The sequence below is a fragment of the Phasianus colchicus genome, chromosome 9 (genome assembly GCF_987193195.1).
Source record: "Phasianus colchicus chromosome 9, bPhaCol1.hap1.1, whole genome shotgun sequence".
Classification (NCBI taxonomy): Eukaryota; Metazoa; Chordata; class Aves; order Galliformes; family Phasianidae; genus Phasianus; species Phasianus colchicus.
Window position 1 is genome coordinate 9512158 of NC_143444.1, and position 24878 is coordinate 9537035.

Sequence of the window (24878 nt, forward strand, 5' to 3'; positions counted from 1 at the left end):
ATAAACACTGTTCTTCACAGATGTGACTTAACGAGATAACTAATACAGAAGCTTTATTTCCCTAGGTGAAATGTGAGGGTTCAAAGTTATATTTCATCTTGAGTCTGTTTATTATTTAGCAAAGGTTTTGGAGCTGATTGGCCTAGAGTTCATACTTGTGCCATGTTTGTAACGGTCATTTTGTCTCTCTGTGACCAGGAGAAATGGAAGAAGAGATGGAAAACCCAGAAATGGTTGACTTGCCAGAGAAACAGAAGCATCAGTTACGACATCGTGAGTTATTTCTCTCACGACAGCTGGAATCTCTGCCAGCCACACACATTAGGTAACGGCCATTTTCTTCCTGTGCTTTTTATTTAGAAACCAAATGTCACTATTACTCAAGTACTCTTCAGTGTAATATTCAATTTTGTGTGCAACTTCAATAGTATCATCTTATGAATCACACAAGCATTTAAGATGTGTGTTTTTTCATAAAATATGTTTCTCTTTTTTAGAGGCAAATGCAGCGTTACTCTGTTAAATGAGACAGAATCCCTTAAATCATATCTGGAACGGGAGGTATGAACCCATTTTGTGAATTGTCAAGCTTGAACGCTTTCTTTTGGCACAATTTAGATTTGGTGGCTTTTTGTAAGCTTTCTAAAAAGAACAGTTCTTCTTTTATGTCTAAGCATACTCAGTGTTGACAGGGGGAAGCTTTGGGCTCGGTACAGTCTTCATTTTGATGTGAAACTTGGTGGATCTAGCAGGCCAGGCATGTTGTTTACATTCCTGTGACAGTAAGCTGTCCTTGCCTATCAGCATGGCAGACTGAAAGCTCAAGATGAAGGCTCAGGCTCCCAGACTACACAGGGTGGGAGGTGAAGTAACTGTAGGAGAGGGAGCAAGCCAGCAAACTGTATTTCCATATATTAGTTTTCTTCCGAACTCTTACGTATTTATTTGAATATGGTTTAAGCTTGATCTCACCTCAGATCTCTGAGGAGCTTAGTTCCCTTGGTTTTGAGTTCACTGTTAAAACTATTTACTTGTAATCCTTCATTTACCACCACAGCCACTTAGATCCTTGAAAAACTACTTGTCACTGAACTTCTGACTCCTGCAGAAAATTTTAGCAATCTGACTCCTTAAAGGTACCTCAGCCAAACACTTGCAACTGAACTGTCTTACACTGTTGGGTTTTACTTTTTCAGGTGTTCCATGATTTTAAAAATTACAGTCCTTTATTAATACATGTATACAGGTTTAAAGGTGTCTGAACCACTGGCTGCCAGCTGGGCTAGGCAGTCTTGGAATATGACAGTAGGAAACCTTTCCTTTTGGAAACTAACAGCATGTTTTTTTTTTTTTTCTTAAAACTTCATGCTAATGAATAATAAACCATTTCAGTGTGTTATTATTTGAATACATCTGCAAGCATGTTTGAATTTGAAAACATTTAAATGTTACATAAGAGAGGAAATCGTGTAATTGAAAGCAGAAGGGTAACAGTCATTAAACTGGCCTTTATGAAATGCAAAGAAAACAGGTTGTTTTTGGTTTGAAGGAGCATGTTGCAGTTTGGGCTGGCTTTTTAAATGCATCTTTAGCTTTCTTCAGTATTTATTTAAATGTAAGATTAATTTTAATCCAGTGCTCCAGTTTAAGAGAATTTTAAACAAAGCACGGAGATTAAATAGTCAGGCTTCTCTTTGGAATGTGAAACCAAAAACATGTTGAGCCTGCTCAGGACTGCCAAATGGCAGTGCATCAAACGAGGGCTGTTGTGCTCAGAAATGCTTGTTACCAGTTAGCAGTCTGGGAGATGCCCATTTGAAAGCAAAAGTTAATCAAACTGAAATTAGTTTTAGACTTACCAGTACCCAAACTTTAAGTTGTGTTCCTTCTCCATTGCTCCCCAAACATTTTTATTACCAGCACTCTTACAGGTAGGTACCTTGGATGAGAATGGAGCTTTTTTCCTCTAGTTGTGCAATTGCTCAGATGCAGATGTAGGAACAGAAAGATTTCTTGTTTTCATCCTTTTGAACTCTCAAAATGCAAGATGAGTGATGCAGACTATTTTTAAACTGAGCAGGCACTTAGAGATTTCACAGAATGAAAGAGTTCCCTGAATGTGTCCTGTCACTTACCACAGTGTTTTGCTGTGGTGCAAAGTAGCTTGGACAGATGGTAAAGAAATTGGAAGCTTAGGAACAGAAATGTGCTGGGGTGGAGGGAGAAGAGATTCAGAAAGGAGATACTTGTTGCCTGGTCAGTTCCTGGCCCTGGGTAATATAGTTTTCAACTGCCTTCAACTGCTCCTTTTTTTTTTTTTTCTTCCCTTCCTGTTTTTAATTCTCTCTTTGCTTTCAAAGCAGTTCTAGGGAACGTGCCAACAGATTTCTTGTATGTTTGATAACTTGCCTGCTTTGACCACTGAAAGTAGGCTTTCGGCCCAAGGCTGTTTGCCTTGAAGGAGGTTAAACATGCAGAGAAGTTTTTAGGGAGATAGTAAGCGTAGCAAAACTACATTTTTGTTATCTTGCTTTCATCCTTCCCCTCTCCTGCTGTGCTGCTCACAAGGCTTGCTGCATGACATTCAGGGCCCAGTGCTGTTTTTATTGTGTCTGGCAAAACCAGGTTTGTAGAAGGACTGAGGAACAGGAGGAAAAAGGGGAAAAAGAAAAAAGCAACTGAAAACCTGAATTTCCTGTAGATGCTTAATTTTAATTCTCAGGGAGATCAAGAGAAGGTTATAACCACTTCTGGCACAAGCAGTAGATTTCCCTATTCTGCAGATTAGCACTAGATTTCCCTATTTTTATACGTACCACTTATTTGATGGTGCTGCTAGAAGATACCCATGTGATGATGTGAATTTTGCCTGCTGGGTACGTATCTGGCATTTGTTTCTTTTGGTACTCCCTAAAAATAAAATGCTAAAATTTCTCCCTTCACCCCAACTGACTTCATGAGAGTAGGTTTGCAGGCTGTAATGAACTAACCACTTTTTGTACTGTACTTTCATGTGGAGCTTTTTTACAGTTTTTCTGCCATTGGTGGCTTTGGTTCTTGGCTCGTAGCTGCTGGTAGCTTTGGGGCTTGGATAGGGAAGCTCTGAGTATATGTGTCCATGTAACAGTTTGGAGAAGCAGAAAGTCATGGTTTAATTTTAACTCTTGGCAGGTCATTTTTATTTTTATTTTTTTCCAAACACGTTGAGTGTTTTCTGGGATGTGGAATTAAAGCAGAAAACCCTTATTTTTCTTCACTGCTATGAACTCAACATGTACAGTTTTGACAGCAAGAAAAAACATGGATGATTGCGAATAGCCATGTAATTTTATTGGGTGAAATCCTTCTGAAAAATCTCTCGTTTGTGTTATGCAGTGGTGATCAAAAACTCACGCTCACTCTAGATGATACTCTAGGATCTGCTCTGCTCCTTGGGCTGTTGCTTCCACTGGCATTAAACTGATGTTTTTTAGCGTTTTCAGGAATGATGTGCCATTTTTGTGGGCTGAATTGAATGTTTCTATGGGCACTGATGGTGGTGGCATTGTATTACTTCTGGGGGTTGCATTGTATTCACGCTTCTGCCCCTAAATTTCCATCTCAACCCTGTTGGGAAGGCTCTGGTTGGGTGGAAGAATTACAGTCCCTGGTCCTTTATTTTAGAGAGAAGTGTTGCCTGCCTCTCTCCTGCCTTCCTTTGTCTCCTCCCCAAAGAAAGGGATGAGGGAAGAACAGCAAAAAGAAATGTGTAGCCTGCTCCCTTTTCTCACTGAGTGACTGCCATTAGATGGCTACATACATAGCAATAATCTACAAAAGAGAAGCAGTAGAGCATCTCAGTCAAATAACATAGGAGAAAGCCTCCCCACAATCAGCAACTTCTCCTGGCCGACAAAGATTGTGCTATGAAATCTCTTATACAGTATATCCTCAGTATTGCAATATTTGGAACTTTGCATATATCAGGGAGCAAGAAACCCAGATTTGCTGACTCAGCTATCACATGAATTATTTGTCTTCTACTCTGAACCTCCTTCTGTTGGTAGGTTGTTGCAAGTCGTCTTTGGTTCCTGTGGGAGTGGGCATCAGTTCTGTCGAGAATATCATTGATTGAAAACCAAATCTTCCAGACCACAGCCCTTCTAGTTCGCTTACCTGGGTGTCAGGGCAAGTGTTAGCTATGGCTTCAATCCTACCATCAGCAGAACATGCTCCCTCTGGGGGGAAATGATGTGTTTTCAGTGCAAATTAATGCCTTGCCTCTTGTTTTGTGCTGGATAGGTGAGACTTCTCTGTGTCCTGCTTTCTTAGGTAGCAAAGCCAAACCATATGCAGACCAGATAAAATTTATTCTCTTCTTCCCGTTCCATACATATTAATCTCTTGGAAAAAACAGTTTTTTTTTTTTCTATTAAAGTTAGAACTACCATCTTTAACATTTTTAAATTCTGTCATTGCTTGTATGCTGGATGCTTCAGACGTGTAAAGAAAATGTGGGAGACCTTCTGTGGCATCAGTCTTAGATGAATCTATGTAATGTGCAGGGCTGGATAAACAAACCTAATGTGCACCTTTGACTCTCTAGTCCACAGGATGTTTACCTTGTTACTGGGCAAACTCAGTGGTCATTCCTCCTTCTTGGGGTTTTTTATGGCAGATATAGGACTTCCTTTTCCTTGCCACCTTTTCATGAGAGAGAGTTGAAAACTGGTTTTTCCTGATTTTTGCTGCATGATGCATACAAATCCAGGGAAAGGGAAAGTGTGAAATGAGATGCACTAGAACAGGTTGCCAGCTATTTACACAGAAATGCAGGGAAGGGAAAAGGAGCTGGAAACCCAAATGTGAAAAATGGCAGATAATGCATTTCTGTTCTGTTCCTGGTGACCTGGTTACTGTGGATGGAAACTGAGATGTCCAAACAGAGCTCTCTTCCTGTCCCATATCCCAGCTCCCCTTTGATGGAGCATACTTGCTGCAGAAAAGTTCAATTACTTACCCTGTGCAGTTAAGTGATTAAAATTGAGGCTGTTTTCTTCCTCCACCCTGGCAGGACATTCTCATTCTGGTATGACTTCTTGCTTTAATCGTTCATGCTTACCCAGGTGACAGAAGCCAAGCAGCTATTTTAGCCTTTTTCTCATCTACTTGAGCAAAAGCAACAAATTAATGTATTACCACCTGCAGCTAGCTGCTGCTGCTGCCAAATCTGCTTCCCTTTGCCCAATAAGCAGCAGAAGAAAGACAGCAATTTAATCTTAGGTGATGAGGGGAAACAGTTTGGTCAGCATTGCATCCGTGAGACAAGGAAGGCCACATCCTGATCTTTATTAGGAGAGTGCTGAGAAGGGAACTTGTAATTAGTTTGTTTTTACTTGCTATGAGTGGACTGAGTGAGCAAACTTAGCATAAATGCTTTCTACTACATATACTATGCTAAAAATGTAAGCTAGTAATACTTTATTTTCTGTTTTTGTTTCATTTTTAGGATTTCTTCTTCTATTCACTAGTATACGATCCTCAACAAAAGACTCTACTTGCTGATAAAGGAGAAATTCGAGTTGGAAACAGATACCAGGCAGATATAACAGACTTATTAAAAGAGGGTAATTTCCATAATTTAAGTTGTCAAGAGGCCATGTGGAATGCAGCCACTTTTATGTATGCAGCCCGTGTGGGAGACAGAGGTTCCTACCACCACGACATGTGTGCACCACTGGCTTGGTTTGTTAGGGACTGAAGCAGTTGCCCACTGCATGCAATTAGTTGTGTCTCAAACCAGGCTTTAAGTGGGCATTTGTCCAAATCATAAAAGTTGTTGAGACAAATTGAATTAATTGGCTCTCTCAGAGCTTGCACTCATTTTAAGCGATTTCAGAATTTCCATGGGAAGCACAAATTTCCATCACATCTGTATAGCCTTTGTGTTTTTAATCAAGCCTTGCCTCTCTGTAAGAGCCACTCCCAAATTATTGCCAATTAAGTGCTGTCTCCCCACATCAATTTGCCCATTATTGCTGGATGCCTTTTCCTCAGAGCCCCCTGCCCGTCTGCTGCTGTTGGCTGCCAGCCTAGACTTCTCACCTGCAGAACAGGCGGGAGGAATTTGCTGCCTTGAGCACGTTGTGAGACCTCAGCCTGCCCTGCTCGTGGAGCAGAAGGAACATAAGGACACATGCCCAGGAAAAGAGGCTGTTAGTTAACAGATAGCAGCTTCACACTGGTCCTTACACTGCAGTGGGTGGAAGAACTCTTCTCTGAGACCTGTGTAGGGCTCAGATCGATCTGTCAGTGTTCTCCTTCTCAGAGAGCTGGTGTTATGAGCCATGTTGGAAGGGGCTGTACCAAACTCCGAGGCAGAGATGTTAATGCAGTGAGGTACCTCACTCTCTGCCTCAGAGCTTTGCAGATGTGCAGATACCGTTAGGCTAATGTTAGAGCAGGCCAACAAATTGGTTGGGACTCTTGTTTAATTTGTCTGTGATATTTATTTGGCAGCTGGGCTAGCCTCCTAAGTGAGGATGAACTAATTTGAAAGGCATTCTCTTCCTTCAGCCAGCCAACATGGGAATTCAGAGAATAATCTCCAGATGTTTCAAAAGGGGCTTAAAAAAAAAGAGGCTCAGTAGCTCCTGTATTTTTTTTTAAAGGTATTTTGGTTTGTATATGGTTCGGAAATAGAAATAAGAGAATCTGATGCTATGATTTGCCCCTTAGAAAGCAAATGGCATACAGGACCAGCTGCTCTTTGCCTGCTCAGAGCAGCGGGGAGTGTGCCTGCTTTCCTGGAACTGCTGTGAGGTAGAGGAGAAAGAGAATGTGGGGAGGAGGCTGAAGAGAAGAGGCTAGTTTGGGGGAGGATGTACTCTGTTTCCCATTACTTGTGCCATTAGATATCAGTTCTTCAGCATCCGGTGCCCTAATTTGGATGAGTTGGATTGCTGCACATGTCAAACTGAAATTGTCACAGCCAAATGGGTGAATGAAATTTTCACTGTCAGGCAGAGTATCTGAGTTGGTTTGGTGGTTAAATTATTGTGAGATACAAAATCTGCAAAGTAATTTTATTTCAAAACAGGCACGCTGAGCTTTTCTAACTTGTTTTTCAACCAGGTGAGGATGATGGAAGAGATCAGTCAAAACTTGAAACAAAAGTTTGGGAAGCCTTTAACCCGCTAGTAGACAAGCAGATAGACCAGTTCTTGGTGGTAGCACGGTAAGAGCAATGTACCACTTCTTTGAATAACATTTGAGTAACTCATCTTTTCTAAGCACTTGGTGTTTTTGTGTGTTCGTTTTGCTTTACTGGTATGAATGCTGGCTTGGTTGCTTGATTCATGTGTTTCATTTTGAAATGATGGACGTGTTAATGTGCCTTCCTGGGAACTGCATGACTTCATGAACAACTACGTGGATTTACAACTTTCACTTTCAAAAAGTTAATCATTTTCTTCTATTTTATGTGAAAACTGTCCTGTAACTGGTGAGGTTTTTCAAGTTCTTTGGCCAGCACTTAGAGCACGCAGTGAGCTGAATTCCTCACAGTTCATTAGAGTCCATTTTGTCCGTTTTTCGAATCCAGCCACGTTTCAACAAGCAGTAATAGTTAAGTTGTAATAGTTAAAGCTAAGATGTTGGAATCTAGGCACTAGGAAACAGGTAGAATGAATAAAGTAAATCCCTGCAAATGAGTGCAGATGGGGAATGGTGAGTTTTATGCTTCTATTTAAACTCAAGGCAATCTGTCCGTTAATTTTATTTGTGACCCTTTTCAGTGTTGTTCATTTATATGAACAGAAGCTTATACTAAAATTTAATATGTAATGTTAAAGAAGAAGGTAATGCTCTCCAAGCTGTGTCTTCAAGTAAGTTTATAATACTGTGAAAGCATGGGAGGAAAGCAGTAGTAGATGGATAGTTAGACCATCTATAGTCAGTGGAGCAAGTTACTATTAGATATAGGGAGGAAGGGGGGTGAGTTTTCCCCCTCTCCTCCCTCCCCACACACATCTTGAGTTATCATGCTGCTGAACTTTCCTCTTGAATTATCCTGGGTGTGGTATTGCTGTGTCTGTAGTGGGTAAGTTAATGGGGTGTCTCCTGAGGACATAACATGGGAGCTCACATGGAAGAACTTGGCTGGAACAGACTCTCATTCTGATTGGAGCTGTTGAATGGTGCAGAAAGAATGCATTTATGAAAACAACAGTAAATGCTTTCAACACATTGAATGATATAGACTTAAGAAAATACTAGGAGGAAAGAAAAGGACAAAATTAAGGAAAATTGAGTTAAACTGTAAAGTTTTAAGTATGCAAGATGAGAAGTTTGTATGTTCAGAAATGTGCAACAAAAATTATTTTTCTTTGCACTTTGAAGATAAAGTTTGCTATTTTTATGCAATTGAGACAACATTTTTAAGAACACTTGAAAACTTTTTCATGGATGGGTTGGGCCTTGTGTGAGAGCCCTGTAGCAGGAAGCCAAGAATAAAACCAGGTTGGTTAAAATGCAAAAACGTCAACTGCTGTCCAGATTGATGAAAATCTGACAGTTCAGATCCATTAATACATTTTTGTCTTCGGTTAACTATTGTTTTCTGTTGTCTAGACTTTGTTGGTTTGTTTTTTTTTAAGGTTAATAAAATCTGTAGTGTTATGACTGCACTAAGGAAATCACCATAAAATGTAGTCTCTTGAAGTTTCACTGTGCTACTTACACAGTATGTAGCTGTTTTCCTGGACTTGTGCCAACAGTGAAGTCAGATTTGCTGGATTAAGTGATTTATGTGCAGTGGATGAATTCTATGTAGGTTGCTCCATAAGTAGTGCCTCCTCTTTATTTCTATGGAAACTACAACAGATACAAAGAGCACAATAACACTGCTTGATAGAGCAAATTCTCAGCTGCAAAATGCTATTTTTCAACATAGTCATCACCATTAGCTAAGCATTTTTTTTTCCAGCAATGAACGAGAGCCTGCATTTCACACTCATAGAAATCTGTAGCAGCAGTGGTGACCCACTGTTTCACAGCTGCTACAAAGGCACTGTTGCTAGGAAAAAATTGCCTGTGCGGTCCATCTTTCATCAGCCCAAACAGATGGAAGTCAGAAGGTGCCAAATCTGGGCTATATGGTGGGTGTGGTAGGAAGTCCAGCCAAGACTGGCAATGTGCTCTATGGTCTTCAAACTGGTATGGGGCTTGGGTTAAGGCTGTCTTCTTCTCTGTCCTGACTCTGGAAGTTTGAGCCTTCAGCTTAGTCAGCATTGTGACATGGCAGTCAGAGCAGATGGTTTGTCTGGGTTCCCAGAAGGATCACCTCTCTCCTGTCCTACTTCATCTGCTGAGAGCTGTGTCTTCAATTTTTTCTTCAATGGGAGATTGACAAATTGCCATTCCATGGGCTGCTGTTTTGACTCCAGCTCATAGAGGTGACACCTCATCTCATTGCTGGTCATTATGCTGTCCAGGGAATTGTCACCTTCAGCTTCATGTTGGTTCAGTAGATCCTGATAAACTTTCATACGGTTATTCCTTCTGTTGGCCTCTGGCACTGTGGGTCAACATAATAGGAGACATTACTTTTGAAGCACCCCTTGTACTTAAACAGATGCACGTAGGGAAACAGCTGAAAGCAGGGAGAAAATAATCTCAACCAGTGATGCAGGATGGTGGAGGAAGCTGGAATATCTCCAGCAAAGGATTCCTGCTGCTTATGGGACCCTTAGACAAAGAGCTTGTTTGATGGGCCAACTTCCAGCAGCGTTGGTTCACAATGCCACTCAGCCACACGTTGCTGTGGTCTTGGTGTCAGGAACACTCAGTGGGAAACTAGAGAGTGCAAGTGCCTCGTTGATGGGGTTTTGTGTGTGAGTTGGTTTAGAGTGACCACAGAGCTGCTCTGTGATGGGCTTTTTGGTTGTGAAGCTGCTTCTAGGAGTTCTGGCCGTTTTCTGCTGCCTGCTTGGTTTGCTGATAGAGCCACGTGAGGCTGCCTGCTGGAAGAAGTCCCCAAAAAGATCAGTATAAAGATTGCTTCTACCCAGAATCAGCAAAGTGATCCAGTTTCTAATTAGGTACCACAAAAAAACACAACTATCAGTTCTGCAAGCAGGGGAGCTGTGAAGCAGGGCCAAGGATGAGTGAGTAGGAGGCTCGGGAGAGGGTGAAGCCTGAATGCACCAAAGCCTTGCGGGGGTGGCTTTGGCTTTTGACCAAAATCAGATATTTGATGGATTACTGCCTAAGTATTTACCTTTTTTTCTTCTATGCACTCAGCTAGTCAACTAGTCTGGGGAAGTGAACTGAGTGAGGGGGTGCTGGGGAGGAATTGATTTTTTTTGTTGTTGTTGTAATTTCTCAGAGTTCAGCTCCAGTTCACTGTGCAGGAGTGTTCCCAACTGTGTGCTGCAACAAGCAGCCAGGGGAGTGGGAATTACTGGAACCAGTGTTCCTTTTGTAGAGTTCTCTAGCTCGTTTCTTTAGGGGTAAAATAAGGAGCCTGGGAATTGTGGCCTTGCAAACGGGAGTGGCTGTCATTGGCAAGTATTTGAGAACTGCTGTCCTTTTACACAGTCTATTCAAACTTTAAATACTCTTTTTTTTATATATTACAGTACATACAATAAATACACGTTTACAACATTATACTATGTCATACTTTTTCTGCAGCTTTGGAAAATGATTGTTACAGCATTCTTCTTTTCTTGTCATGTCTTGGCATCTACTGACATACCTTTGGACAATGCAGTGCTGCTCAGGTTGCCATTCATAAAGGTCACTTGTGATCACTCTCTTTTAAACCTTAATTCAAAAGTTTGTGTTGAGAGACAGAGATGGTTCAAAACTGCCCATTTGGGATCTTGGAGTCCTCCACTGTTCTCCTGCCTAAGCCTGTTTGGTCATATAAAGTGAGCACAGTCGAGCATTCATAATAACAAACCACATCTGAAGAGAACGGTTCCTAGCTCAGATGTAGTGCCAAGACATGTAATCTTGTTACTGAGAAGTGGAGTCTGCTGATCTCAAAAAATGTTGGTTGGGTGTTGATATTTACGCTTGCTTTGCCTGCAGTTAATGCTCTGTTGTTATTTCTTTCAGGTCTGTTGGTACATTTGCCCGAGCACTAGATTGCAGTAGTTCTGTCAGACAGCCAAGTTTGCACATGAGTGCTGCAGCAGCCTCTAGGGACATCACACTGGTAAGGTTTATAAGCGGGCCTTCAGTTATTGAGAGATGTAAGATAATTCACCTTCTCAATGTAACAGCTGGCAAAAGGAAGGGGGCAGATGGACTGTAATTGTGGCCTGCTGTGAACCAGATCCTGTCTTTGTAAAGGAGCCCTTTATTTACGTTAAAGAAAAATTTTCTGGCTTTGTGCCTCCTTATGATTCATTTTGGGTAGCTCAGAATTTTTGTTTCTTTAATGTTTTGACCATGCTTCACAGCCCATCTCTTACATAGGCTGAGTGAGTAATGGTCTTAAAAAGAATCCACGTGCTTGTCTGCAAGGTCGTAATGCCAAAATACCACTTAACACTTCCCCAACTGCCACTGCCATCCTTGGGCAAAATTGTCTAGGGGGGAAGAGTTTGTGGTCAGATAAGAAATTTCAGTTGATGGAGTTTTCTTTGAGCTTCCCTTTAAAGCACCAAAGGAGTGGTGATTCTGTGAATATTTTGTAATTCTAAGGGATACTTAATAGAGAGGAATGGGAAAACTGAAATTTCTATGCTAGAAAGAGTTGAGTGGAAGTGTGAATAAAACTTACAAAGTCTCCAGAGTGCTGTTATCGAAATCTCACCTCGTAACTGGTATAATATGAAATTATTTGTAGAACAAACTCTAGGATAAAATACTGTAGGCTGATTATGCACGTGCTCAAAGCTCTGGTAAATGGAAGACAAATAACATCCTGATTAAAACAACAGAAATAAAGCCCAGCTTTCATTTAAAATACCAATTCCTCACGCTCAGTGTGTTCTTTCCTCTTGTAAATAAAAAGTCGCCATCAGTTGTAGCTCAGCTTTCTCATGAATAATTGCTCATTCTCAGGAGTAATTCTTCCTACTCAACTATTATATGTGACTTAAATCCTTTTTGGAGTTTGTGACATTTGGGGCAAATGTGTGTCTGCTTAAGTATGTTTTTATATGCAATTTGTGAAGATTATTTGACAGAAGAAGTGCATGGCTAAGTTTATTAGAAAATGCACCCTCAGTCCTCTATCTTCATGCTCCATCTGGTGAGTGGGGCTCTATCCCCTGCATTTTCTTAACAGTGCTGCAGTGGTGGTGCTGGGGATTAGATAAAGTAGGAATTACTCGTATGCAGATGCTCACATTCAAAAAATTCCACTATTTTTAGTGAACATAAGACTTGTACACTGAAAATTATCTTGAGTATGGGGTTGGAACAAGTATTTACTGACTTGGTGCAGATGTAGTACACTATATCCACAATATCACTGCATGGTTTCTGTTACTGCTGTTAAATTGCTAAGTGTTTTCCCTGCTGGATGCTTGTTCTTACATTTATTTCTCTCTTTTACAACCGTGTAGTTCCATGCTATGGACACTTTGCACAAAAATGTCTATGACATTTCCAAGGCGATCTCTGCGCTTGTGCCACAAGGTGGGCCAGTCCTGTGCAGAGATGAGATGGAGGAGTGGTCTGCTTCAGAGGCAAACCTCTTTGAGGAAGCACTAGAAAAATATGGAAAAGATTTCACTGACATTCAGCAAGATTTTGTAAGTATATAAAGTGGGGGCCTGCATGATGAGGCTGATTCTGATTAGGGACAGAGCTGGTTTACTGCTTGTCTGCACTGAGTTGTTTTTCTTCATCTTCAAGAAGAGGGCTTTGAACTGATGGATGCCTTGCAGTAAACCAGGGGAAGACAGCCCTCGTACTGAAGACAGTCTGCTGTACAGTCAGAATTTCAAATCACTGATGATTGATTTTTCCTCCAGGGATGTTAATTTAAATAGTCTGCTTGACTACAACAGAGTGGATACAGGAAAGCCTAGCTGCTGTAGAGTATCTTGTTTGAAAGAGTACTGAACCTGGAATGTGGAAGTGTAGTCACTTTTATATTATCTCAATAAAGGGTCCTCTGAAAGGAATCTTGGGCATCCGTGGGAAGCGTCCTGTAGTTTGGCCAGATCTCCTCCATAGGTATTCAGCCAGCAGATTGAATGGAGCACTGTAGGAGAGCCAAGTTGCAGTGTATCACTGTTCGACTCCTCAGAACAAAACAAGTAGTGTCAGTGTTGCTTGTCCTGTGCTCTAATCTTTTAGATGAAGGGACTTGGAAGCCGCACAACACTCTATAGTCCTGCTGAAAGCCTCTTGCTTTTCATGCAGAGAACAGAGCTGGCATGGCATGTTTCTCTTAGTAGTTATCATTTTACTTTTTTTTTTTTAAGGACCTGCTCCATGGAAGTTTTGCAAAACAGAGCTATAAGACTGTCATCATGATTCTTAAGCTTGAGTCTTTGCTGCTCAAAGCAGCAAGACTGTCTCAGCCAGTAGGCTGTCTTCCATGTTGACTCTGAATGGTTTACCGTGAAGCCAGTGCAGCATGAAGATTTACCTGTAACCTGCTCTGCTTCTACACTGAAAGCACTATTTTTTGAAAGGTCCCGTTTAAAGTGGGTGCCTCTGTCCTTAGTTAACATCTGAATCTCTTATCTTTTTTGCTAGCAGGGTTAGTAGTTGCAAACTCTGTTACAAACTGTCTGCCAGAGGAATTCTGTGAATTTTGGTGAGGCTGCATCCAGTTTCCTGCAATGACTGTTGCTTTTCCTTTATGCCCCTAGCTCCCATGGAAATCCTTAACAAGCATAATAGAGTATTACTATATGTGGAAAACTACAGACAGATACGTTCAGCAGGTAAGAAAGTCAGAATCATCTTTTTCATTACAAAAGAAACTGCTTTATTTGCCACTGAAGTCAAATGCTGCTGCTTTACTCTTCTTTATGGAGTTCAGGCTTTCCAATAGGTGGATTCTGTAATCATCCAAAGTGCTAATCCCTTATCACTGAACTCATCAGCCATCCTGTAGACATGTGAAAGTTCCAAGCCAACTAAAGTAGCAGCAAACATTTAAAAATGTCAAAGCCACATGTTTACATCTGTTTTGGAATGAAATAGCTTGAGGAAATATATAGAGTTATTCTCTGCCTGTGTAACCAAGTTCAAGGTCAGCAGTAACTTCAATTTAGGGTTTTTATGAAGGCAGTAGTTCATGTACCACAACTGTCATTATTCCCCTCCACTACCTGCCCATGACTTTGATTGCAGCTGCACGGGGTCTCCTTTGTGTAAGTACTGCAGGGTGTTTGGGAAGCTTTGGTGGCTCAAATTCCCAGACTCCTAATACTTGAGAATCAACTTGGATTGATGTTTACAGTCATTTTTATCTCCTCCTGGTTTAAATACAAAGGCTGCTTGGTACCTTACGTAATGAAAGCATGATGCAAGAAGTATGTAAAAAGTTGTAGAATAACGATGGCTGAAAAGTACTTAGAATATTTAATAGGAAAACTAATTAAAAGGGAGAAATGCATAATGATTATTAATGTTAATTATCAGTGTAATGTCTAGGCACCTATTTAAAGCATTAAAAAAAGTGTAGTTAAAGAAACATCCCACCTTAAATCCCACCTTAACTTGCTTCGTAAGATGTTCAGCCTAGGATAAAGGATGGAGGCTTGGGACATTGACCAATATTTGGCATGTGCTAAATTTGGCTGTCAAGATCTGCAGTGCAATTTTTTTTGCCATTCTCTTTGTGATTGGAACACTTCAAATTATGGAGGGCTCTTCAGGACAAATCAGAACCCTCTTTGAATAAATTCTGTATTGCAGGGGTTTTTTTTGTTTAATATATTAAGCAGAGTTAATGCTTGCATCCTCATTCTAATGTTTTCCTGAATTCATTCCTCAATTGAAATTTTTCTTTCCTATAAAGAAAAGCACAGTAGGTAAGTGAGTCCATCATGGAAGCTCACGCAGTGGTGAAAAAATGTGCCAAAATAGTAGTTGCATTCTTCTGCTTTTTTCAATTTCTTGAGCTTTCCTATTACAAAGACAAAATTGCAGAGGGGATAGTTGCATAAAAGAGTCTGATTATTTGTTCTTGCAGTAATAAAATAGTAATTAAAGAAGCGTCACAGTTTCTTGTATTGTTTTGCTGCATTCTTCTGCAGTGAGTTTTCTATTGTGGTTGTGTTGTTGTACCTCATGTGTGCTGCCCAGCAAAGTACAGGGAGTGGGATTTGGGGAAAACTTCCAATTAGAGGCTGTGCACTTAGGAGACAACGTGAGTATAAGCTGAGACAGGTAGAAATTGCAGAACAGAGACACCACATCCATTATGTTTGAACTGAGCTGAAGATGTCGTCTCAAATTCCCAGACTGTAGAAGCAAATAATATAATAAACATTTATAAAAAGCCTGGGAGAGCTGGTCTGTATATAACCACAAATAAAGCATAGGAAGTTTTATTTGGAATAATGGTGCATTGCATTTGGTATATTCAAATTCTTTCACAAAGCACAACTCTCAACACCATTTTTTTTTTCCAGCGTTTTGTCTGTGTCAGTTCTTTCCTTAGTCTAACAGCACAGAATGGTTCTGGAGTTTATAGCACTTCTGTACATGAGATATTGAAAATGTGCTACATAAGGGTATGGCCACTGTGTATCCTGAGTTGTTTCGCTTTCACTTGGCCTCTTTTTAAGGGGGTGATTAATTTATCTTTCAAGTCTGTGTGTTATTTCCCCACTCGCAACTGCTGACTTGCTCATTCTTGTAGATTCTTCCATTCTTAGAAGCATTAATTTAAGCTGACTGTTTTTGAGAGTTGCACAACTTTGTTGGGAAGGCTTCATCACATGTAGACTGCCTGGTTTGAAAACCAGTTACTGGGAAGTGTTTGCTTTCTTCTGTATTTCCTTTGAGAATTTCTTGGATCAAGAAAGAACTCTGTCATATCCCTGAAGAAAAATCTGTGCCATGAAGGAAGCTGAATTTTGAGTGGACTTGAGCAGAAAAATTTTTCTCAGGACTGAGCAATAGGCAAAGCATGGAGCCCTGTGCAAGCTTAAAACTAGAGCTCCTGTAGTCAGAATATTTTGGAAATAAATAACACAAGATGCTACTGATTGAAGTGCTAGCATGCAGAAATGTTTGTGCTTGTGTGGAGGGGAAGGAGAGGGCTGCTTGGTACACCTAGGATGGGAAAACATAACAGCACTTCCTTGCCTTGTGAATAGGCTGATGTGGTTGAAAAGGACACAAAAGGACTTGCTTCAGAGCGTGGATTCCTTGGATTTCTTTTACACAGTGATTTATATTTGTCTTGAGCTACACTTTTGCTTTTGGTAGTTATTGGCATAATTAAAGTTCAGTCACTTGAAGTGGAGATCCAGCTCTCCAAGAACAGATCTGCTAGAAGGAATGATTCTTCCACTGCAGTGTCGATGGGCTGTTGAAATTCTGCACATTGTTCTGTCAGAGGAACCTTTTTGGAGATGGCCTGAAGAAATGCAGTGTCCCCTGCCTTCTGTGAATACTTTTTTTTTTTTTTTTAGTCAGATTTCACATAAGTTGATTCAGAAGCAGCATATATCTTTGGTTTAAAAAGGTTTGAACTGACATTCACTTTCCTGTGGACTACTTTCAGGAGCAATCTGAAAGCTCTTTAAGAGTTGTGTGGTGTTTGGGCATGACTGTGTTATCATTCAAAGTGCAAGTCAAGTTCTGAAGTAGTTGTGTGTTCCAGGATGAGGTTCTTGTTTGTTTGTTTGAAGATCTTTAATGCTGTTTTGTGTATCATGAGGGGAAGTCCTGTAAACTTCCAAGTGTAATGCTATCCAGCTTTTTGAGAGTGAAAGATATAAGTCTTACTGCGTTTTCATTTGTGCTTGAGGAACGTGAAACTTCAAGAGGGAGCTCAAACATTACAAATTCCTGCTCTGTTCTCTTTTTATTATGTAGAAGTGCTATTAAAGTGCTGCACAGCAGAGATTAAGTAGGAGAAAAGACAGAACTGGTTTCAAGGTATGTGGAGCTGGAAAAGCAAAAATGTAAAGGAGGAGATGGAGAAAATGGAAGTGCCAGTGAATTTCACAACTTGAGGCAGAGGGAGCTCTGGTAGGTCTTGATGCAGATAGATAACATCTTTATTGAGGAAAACTAACCTTTGTACCTAGGCAAGAGCATTGAGTGGCATCCTAATGTACTAGCATTCATGAAGTACTGCGTGCTAGCAAAGTAGAAATAACATCAGAGAAATGCTTTTCCACATACGTAGGACACGCTGTCCCCAAACACCTCCTATTAATCCTGCGGTATCCTGGAACTGGAGTAGTTTTGGCAAGCAATTAACAGAGGCTGGAGGTATTGTGCATCAGTGCTGGAGGAGCCCTGGCAGCTGGAAGCACTTCTGCCAAATGCATCATGTCCTAATTACCTCCCCGTGCCTCCCAGCAACGTGGTGTGCTCAGGGTATTGAGGGGGAAAGATGCAAAACTTGGATTCTCCTAAATCCAGAAAGCACAGGCTAGAGAATATTCTTTCCCAGAGTGAACTAAAAGGGGCTCAATATTTGAGATGCCCCCATACTGTCTGCTAACCCAACTCTTGCACTGTGGACCTTGAAATATCCTCTGCAGTCCTGGATTTCTTCTGTTACTTTCTCTTTATGAACAGTGACTCTTCTGAAAATGGTTCACAAACATTTGTTTGCTGTAATGCATTGCATTTTAAGACCTTTCAAGCTTAGTGGGTAGAATGAAAGATGTTAACTCTGGGGGGAAGCTGTAAAAAGGACAGGTGTTTGCACTGACTCATATACAGTATTTTAATGTACTTTTAATTCTTTAGTCCTAGGGGAGATTTAAAAAAGAAAAAGTATGTAATATCTCCCTTTAGTAGGGAAAATGTGATGAGGATATGCTTAAGATAGATGGATATGCATATGTAAGTTAGAGATACAAGATCTCATTTGTGCCAAGCCTCTAGAAGTTACAAACAGGATTCTTTTGTGGATGGGAACGTTAAGGCACAAATCCATCCCTAACAGGCAAAGGAACCCAGCAGAGCACTTCTCTATGGGGAGATCATTCTTGTACTTTCTGCTGTCAGTCCCTGCCAGGGAGCAGAGGCTCCTGAAGTTTGCACTGCTGGTCATCCACAGCTACAAACAGTGCAGAACCAACCTCTCACTATCCAGCTCATTGTAGGGCCTTCTGGAAGCCTTCAGGTACACTAGACTGTAATAAAGGCATGTGCTATATGAAATGTTTGGCCTTGATCTCAAGCAGCTGAGAGTATTGCTGAGCCCAGGTGACCTGCTGGTAGCTCAGAGCTTGCACCATGTCATCAGTCACAAGTCAAATCTGGTGTTACCATTCATCATCCCTTCCCTAAAATGTTGCTTAACAGGCTAAATTAACCATGTCTCCAAGGCAAATGACTTTAGATTGCAAATAGCAAAATAATTCTGCTATTGGTAATGCTTTGTGCTTGCATGAAGCTTTTCCATTCATAGATTTCCAAAACTGTCACAGCATAATGACTCTAGCTAGTGCCCTTGGGAGCTTTAATCAAGAATACTGCAGTTTCCCCTTCCCTCCCCTTCAATTTCCAGTAGAAATCTAGTGGAAATTTAAAAATCAGAACAAACGAGTTCTGTACCAGTGGAAGTTCCCTGAATTTCCTGCTTTGCCCTCAAGGAAATGTGATTCTTGTACAAAGTTCATCAAGCAGTAGTGGAAGTGTTTATCAACATTTGATGTTAGGCTTCTTTGACATCTTCATTCTTTGGTTTTTAAGATGGGTTGACTTCTGTTTGCTGGAAAATGGAAAGGGAGTTCTTTCAGAGCCCAGAGAGTTCTGGTGAGGGACTGTCAGGCTGTCAAATGGAGAACATGCTTCAGGCTGTCCCTCTGATCAAAGCAAGCTTTGTGCTTACTGGAAGCTTTTACTTAATTGTTTTCACACGTGACCATCATGTCCCTATAAAAAGAATTTATATATTCCCATGTGCCACTTTTTTTTTTTTCCAGTTCTATTACATTTTCTTGTGCTTCTTATTTCTATGCAGATGCTGACTTCTGCTTTACAGTTATTATTTTCCGAGACTGTGCCTTGAGGCTGCTCATTTAAAAAAATAGTAAACAAATTGAACTAATCTGTTTGTCTAGAATACGAGTGAAGCCCCTGGCAAACACTGCCCTGCTGGTTTGTCTGGAAAGCATTCTCAGGGCTTTATGCAGGCTGCTGTTACTGGCTTGGTGTTGAATAGCGTGGGCCTTCAGTAGGGGATTGGGGTAGAAGCCTCCAGAGGTTCCTTTCATAGAATCATAGAGTGACTTGGGTTGGAAGGGACCTCAAGGATCATCAAGCTCCAACCCTTGTGCCTCGTGCAGGGCTACCAGCCTCCACATTGAACACTAGACCAGGCTGCCCCATCCAACCTGGCCTTGAACTCCTCCAGGGACAAGGCTAAGTTTGTTTATGTAGTAAGGAAGGCATTTGAACCATAGAATGTGTCTTTTTACTATTTAACGAATGTGAAGGTTTGAGTTTTGAAAGGAGTTCCTGGCCAGTTAGCAAAGCTCCTGCTCGTTGTCTTCCTCTGCCTTGTTGTTTCTTGTGCCACATGCTTTGTTCAGAGAAGGGAGCAGTGCCGTTTTGAAGGCGTTTATCGTCCACTTCCCATTGAAAGGATCTTGTAATCTATCTCCTCCAGAATCATGGATGGAATAGCTGTTTTTTTTACCAAAATAAGGCTGTATAAAGAAACAAATATACTTCTTAGTGTGCTTCCCCATGCTCTGAAGGGCTGTTTGTTTTGTCTGTGTTTTTCCTTGGATGTATCTTTGTTATGCTCCTTAGCATCTTCTGGGAAATATGGTTTTGACCAGGAGCAGCTTGTTTGGTATAGTTAAACTCTTTTTAACCCCTTTGATGTTCTCTGCTACCTGACTGCAAACATTTGTGCCTGGAGTTTGTTTTCTTTTTGTCTACAAGAGGGTCAGACGTTAGTACTTTCTACAGAAAGCTTTTTGCCTTTAGGAATTGAAGCAGATGGGTTGCCCATGGCTGATATTTAGTATGAAGTGATCACATGCCATCATTAACCAGCAGTTTTGTTAGTTCTGTGTTAGTTCTTAGTTAAACTGGCAGCCTTTAAAAGAAAATCTCCAGCTGTGAGTCAGTTTTCAATCAGTTAAAATAAGAAGAATAAATAAGAGGACCATCAACAGAGTCTTTCCTTCAAACTCAAATTCTTTCACCTGTTGAGGAAATATGATGGAGTAGGTATTTTGCTATGCCTGCTCCCATCCAGTTGGTGTGTGTTTCCAAGGAGGACTGATACGTCACATCTGTCTCTGCAGGGGAGGAGAAAGCAGTGTGGAAGGAACAATGTTGGAGTTTGTATTGGAGTGAACAGGAAAGAAAAAATTGTCCTTAGTCATTTGTAGTCTTTCTTTTTTTATTTTGATTTTTTCAAAATGCTGCATGCATAGGCAATTAATGCCCACGGTTGTTTCAATGTATATTTTCCTCTTTGAAAAGAACTTTGTAGTGGCTGCTCAATGAAAGGAGCACTTACTTGTTTGTTAATAAGTGCTTGTGTTTTTACAGGTGCATTACATGACTCCAGGTAAAATAGCCCTTCTTTTCTTTTTGTTTCCCTAACCTTCTTTCTGATGTTTTTTTTTTCTTTTCAAAGAAACGATTGAAAGCAGCAGAAGCAGAAAGCAAGCTAAAACAAGTGTATATACCCAACTAGTAAGTATCTTTATTGTTTTGTTCTATTTTATTTCCTTGTGTCTGGGGTAGTAGTTTCCATGGCCTGTCAGTGTTATATATTAGCTTTAATTATATAATGAGAGCCACAGTTGAACAATGTCAGAGAATTACTAAATTAGGTTACCAATATAACGAGCCTTTTGCTGACGCTTAAATAGGCTTGAGTTCCTTTTTATTTTAGCTGAGTTAATGCTAAACACCCAGATGCTAATAAACAACTCGGAGCCCTGTGGAAGAGAAGATGATAGCTGTAGTATTTCAAAGCTGGTGAGAACAAAGCAGCGCTCCTCCCAGCGTGCCTCTGCTGCTGCTCTGAGCGTACAAAGGGCTGAGCTGTTCCCACGAGCTGACCTCCTGCTTCAGGAGCACAGAGTGTTTCCTCCAAGGGTAGCTGAGGGCTTTCCCTTCAGGGCTTTCCTGGTTACGTTGCTCTGCTGTCACGTTGCTCCTTTTCCTCGTATCATATGCTTCCTGAAGCAACCATTGCTTGTCTTCTATATTGACTGTGCTATTGGGGACTTGCTAGCAGGTCCATACTGTTATGCGCAAGCAACAATAACAAATAACAATAATAATAAATTGTGTAATCCTAATGCATCTGTTTTCCTTAATTATCGTCAGTATCTCCCATGTGAATTTACCAAAGCATAGGTGTAATGTTCAGAGTGAAGCCAAACAGAGCTCGTCATGCCATTTTCCAACAGTATTGCCTTTTTCTGGAGGATGTTGATGTGTGGGGGGACACTGGACATCAAATTAAATGTGAACTCAAAATGGGCTAAGCTTGGAAATCAAAAGCCAATGTAATTTGGACTGCAAATGCAAAAGGTTATTGCAGATGAGAGGTTGGTAGTCTTCTGTTGATGTTGGATTATAATGTGTGTACGTAGGGCTTTGTTTCTGAAAGGTTATGGTGCTCATTTGATAATGACTGTCTGGAGTGGTATCTTGTCCCTTAGCCCTTAATCTCAGCAAGATAATTCTTGTTGCTATCTAGAGAATGCAATCAAATCAGCAACTTACCTCTCTGCTTCAGGACAAGTCTGTCTCTGGTGTTTATTTCCAGTCACAGATGACTTTTATCAGTGTTGTTCCTAAACTTACATATTAATTGACAAAATGGATTACAAATTTAGCTCCTCCTTCAATATCCTTTTGTATGTATCAGGAAAAATATCAGTTGTGTATGTGACAATCCCACCTGAATGTTTCTGCTCCTTTTTTTTTTTTTTTTTTTTTGCCCTATTAATACCTGCAAATGTGGCAACAACTTAAGTATTTCAAAAATTTTAGATTATTTCTACTCGAGTTTCATTGCAAGATCTGGCACATGATATATGAATATATTGCACCTGCATTGCCTTTTGCCCTAGAAGATTATATTCTTAGCTTTTAAAAGCAATACACAGTATAAGGATCTAGATATCAGCATTATTGATTTGTCCTTATCGTGTTACTGAGCCCATTCCTTTTCAAGGCTTGAATCATAACGATCTTCTTGTCAGCTCCATAATAAATTACTGGATGTAGCCTGTCACAAGACCTGTGCAGAAACACATCAGCTGATTGAGTGAAACCTTTTCCAGCAATAACTGGAATAAAATTGTTTGCAAGTAGAGGCCCAGAAGGATATCATTTGTCTCTGGTTTACTTCCAGTGGTAGGACTTTCATTTGTTCCTGCAATGTTAATAGAAAAATCTAGAGCAAAGGGAAGAAAAATAGCAGGAAAAATAATAGAAGCAGCCTTCAAGAGTGATCTGTCATCCTACATGTATATTATACAATGAAAGATAAGGGCTCTAAGTGAAGCTTTGTAGTTGATATTTTTTAATCTAGGAGTATACCACAAATTTATAATATGAGGAACTGAAGCATGGAGAGACTGCATGCTTTTTGCAGTCGTTCATGTGATTGATGTGAGGTTCTCCAGTCCTCAGGCAACATCCTGGATGTTGGACATCAGTTTCTGTGCTCCTCCCAAGAAGAGCCCCAGTACTGGGCAGAGATCTGTAGTTGATGTGACTGAACCCAGTGCTTGTGTGTGGCTTTGGGAGGCATCTCTAGGGCTGTGTCGATGGGAGTGGTGTTAAATAAAGCAGTAGCAGAATCTGAATGTACAGAGAGATTCCATATTCTTGTTCTTTTCATCTTGCCATGTAATGGTAGGATTTGCACAGTGTTCTTCTTCCAGTCTCAGTCGTTCTTCTTCTGTGCATGACTTCTGTAGCCAAACTTACTTCTTAAGCCTTTGTGAGAGTCATATTCTGGTTTTACAAATCTTATGTTACTTGCTTCTGTACGATGACAGTTGCTTGTTGAGCTGTTGCTTGTGGGGATTAGGACATCTGCAAATCATAAAGGCTAAGGCATGCAATGTTTTGCAGCTTTTCTCCTTTGCTTTAATCCAAACGATATCAGCAGGGGAACAGCAAGGGGAAAACGAAGTGCTCAAAACACTTAGAGTCTCCAGTCTCTAAAATGTACTGATGTAAAATGTTAATTCTAATTATATCTGTAGATGTAAAGTATTGCACATAGAATGCATTGATTTATCTCGGGATCTTGAAGCACTTCCATGAGCTGTAAATACTACCTCACAAACATCGTAAAATAGGGGAATCATATTTCCCCGTGCCTCTTTTTTAATTTAAGCTAATGGGGAAATTGGAGGATTAGGTCAAAGCTCTCAGTGATTACAAAGGGAGACTGCTTGGCAAGCTGAAGATAATTCCTTTATCTGTTTCTTTGTCATCCTCTGCCTGAGGTGCGGGACTTTTTTCTTTTTTAATGATGCTGAGATTCATTGCAGCATGGGAAACTTGGAGATGTAATGCTGTTCTTTCCTTGTAGCTGTTCTAGTTAAGAGTGACCTTCAACACTTAGAAAACAAAAGGCTTTTTTCCACAAAAAGCAGGTATTTACAGAAACCCAGAGAGCTGTGATAAGAGCTCTCTTGTATGGAAAAGGAATCCAGAGCCTTGGATTAGATGCATAAAGGTAGATGGAGTAAATGTTCCTTACAAAGGATTAAAAACTGATCCTGTTTTTTATTTTCGAGCCTCTATTTCTTAATTATTCTGTTGCATCTAGCACCATTTCCTTAGTCACTGAATCATTTACTGGCAGCATTAAGTTTGTTACTTTTAATTGCTAAAATTTTGTGCCTGTGCTGTTCTGCATGGCTCAGGGCTACCTTTTGTCTGATGGTTGCCTTCTTTCTGCACATGCTTTCTCATCTCCATCTCTTCAGATTACATTGATCTGCATAACACAGCCCTGCAACCTGTGCTTCGTCATCCCTATTCCCTCCTAACAGTGCTCCATTGCAGCTGAAATCCATCTAGGAGGCTTCTACTCTTGATTTAAGAAACGGAAATGATAGTTTACCACCCAATCAGTATTCTCACTACCTCCTTTACATTTTTCACTTCAGCTTCATTAATTGCTTAATGATTCATTGAGTTATTCATCTGATCCTCTTGTTAATAGCCGGAGCAGGGTTTGGTGCTATCAAACAAGTTTCATTAACAAATCATCAACAATCAAGAACCTTTTGCTTCTCATCTGCTGGAAACAGCTGCCCTGATGTTGTTGTCACATGCTTTGAAGCTGAAGCTCAGCTCTGGGGCAGGGCACTTTCTGGTGCTTGTTACAGCTACGTTGATTGTAGACTTCCAAAACCCCAACATGTTTGCCCACCTCCTTACCAAATGCATGCGTGGTTTGTGGAGGTCATTCATTGCAGAACCTGCTGTGCCACTACAGAAATGGGGCTTTACTGAGCCTCGCCAGATGTTTTCAAATGAAGAGGAAGTCAGCCTCTACTGGCTTACAGGGTGGTGTAAACTTTCTGGTAGAGTTTGTGCTGGAGCTGCAAGGGTCAGTTAACTTCAGAATTTGGTCACTTGGAAATTCTTTGCTTTCTGGAGTCACTGCTGAGGTGATGAAACCACCACTGATGCTACACTAGAAAGAACTCATTTGACCTTTTTTCACCAATGATGCTCTTGAATGAAAAGCAGTGAATATTCTGTGTCATTTA

At 40.6% G+C, this 24878-nt stretch overlaps 1 protein-coding gene across 4 annotated transcripts in view; it reads left to right on the forward strand.

Annotated features, from left to right (window-relative positions):
• Positions 1-24878, forward strand: part of MTA1 (metastasis associated 1) — a 71524-nt gene that overhangs the window by 20340 nt on the left and 26306 nt on the right. For all 4 annotated transcript variants that reach the window (XM_031595742.2, XM_031595739.2, XM_031595741.2 and 1 more), the window contains exons 4-11: positions 199-325; positions 498-561; positions 5489-5606; positions 7114-7216; positions 11104-11203; positions 12564-12752; positions 13824-13898; positions 20756-20814. In XM_031595742.2, the coding sequence (XP_031451602.1) occupies positions 199-325; positions 498-561; positions 5489-5606; positions 7114-7216; positions 11104-11203; positions 12564-12752; positions 13824-13898; positions 20756-20814 (835 nt within the window). The remainder of the gene's footprint in view (positions 1-198; positions 326-497; positions 562-5488; positions 5607-7113; positions 7217-11103; positions 11204-12563; positions 12753-13823; positions 13899-20755; positions 20815-24878) is intronic.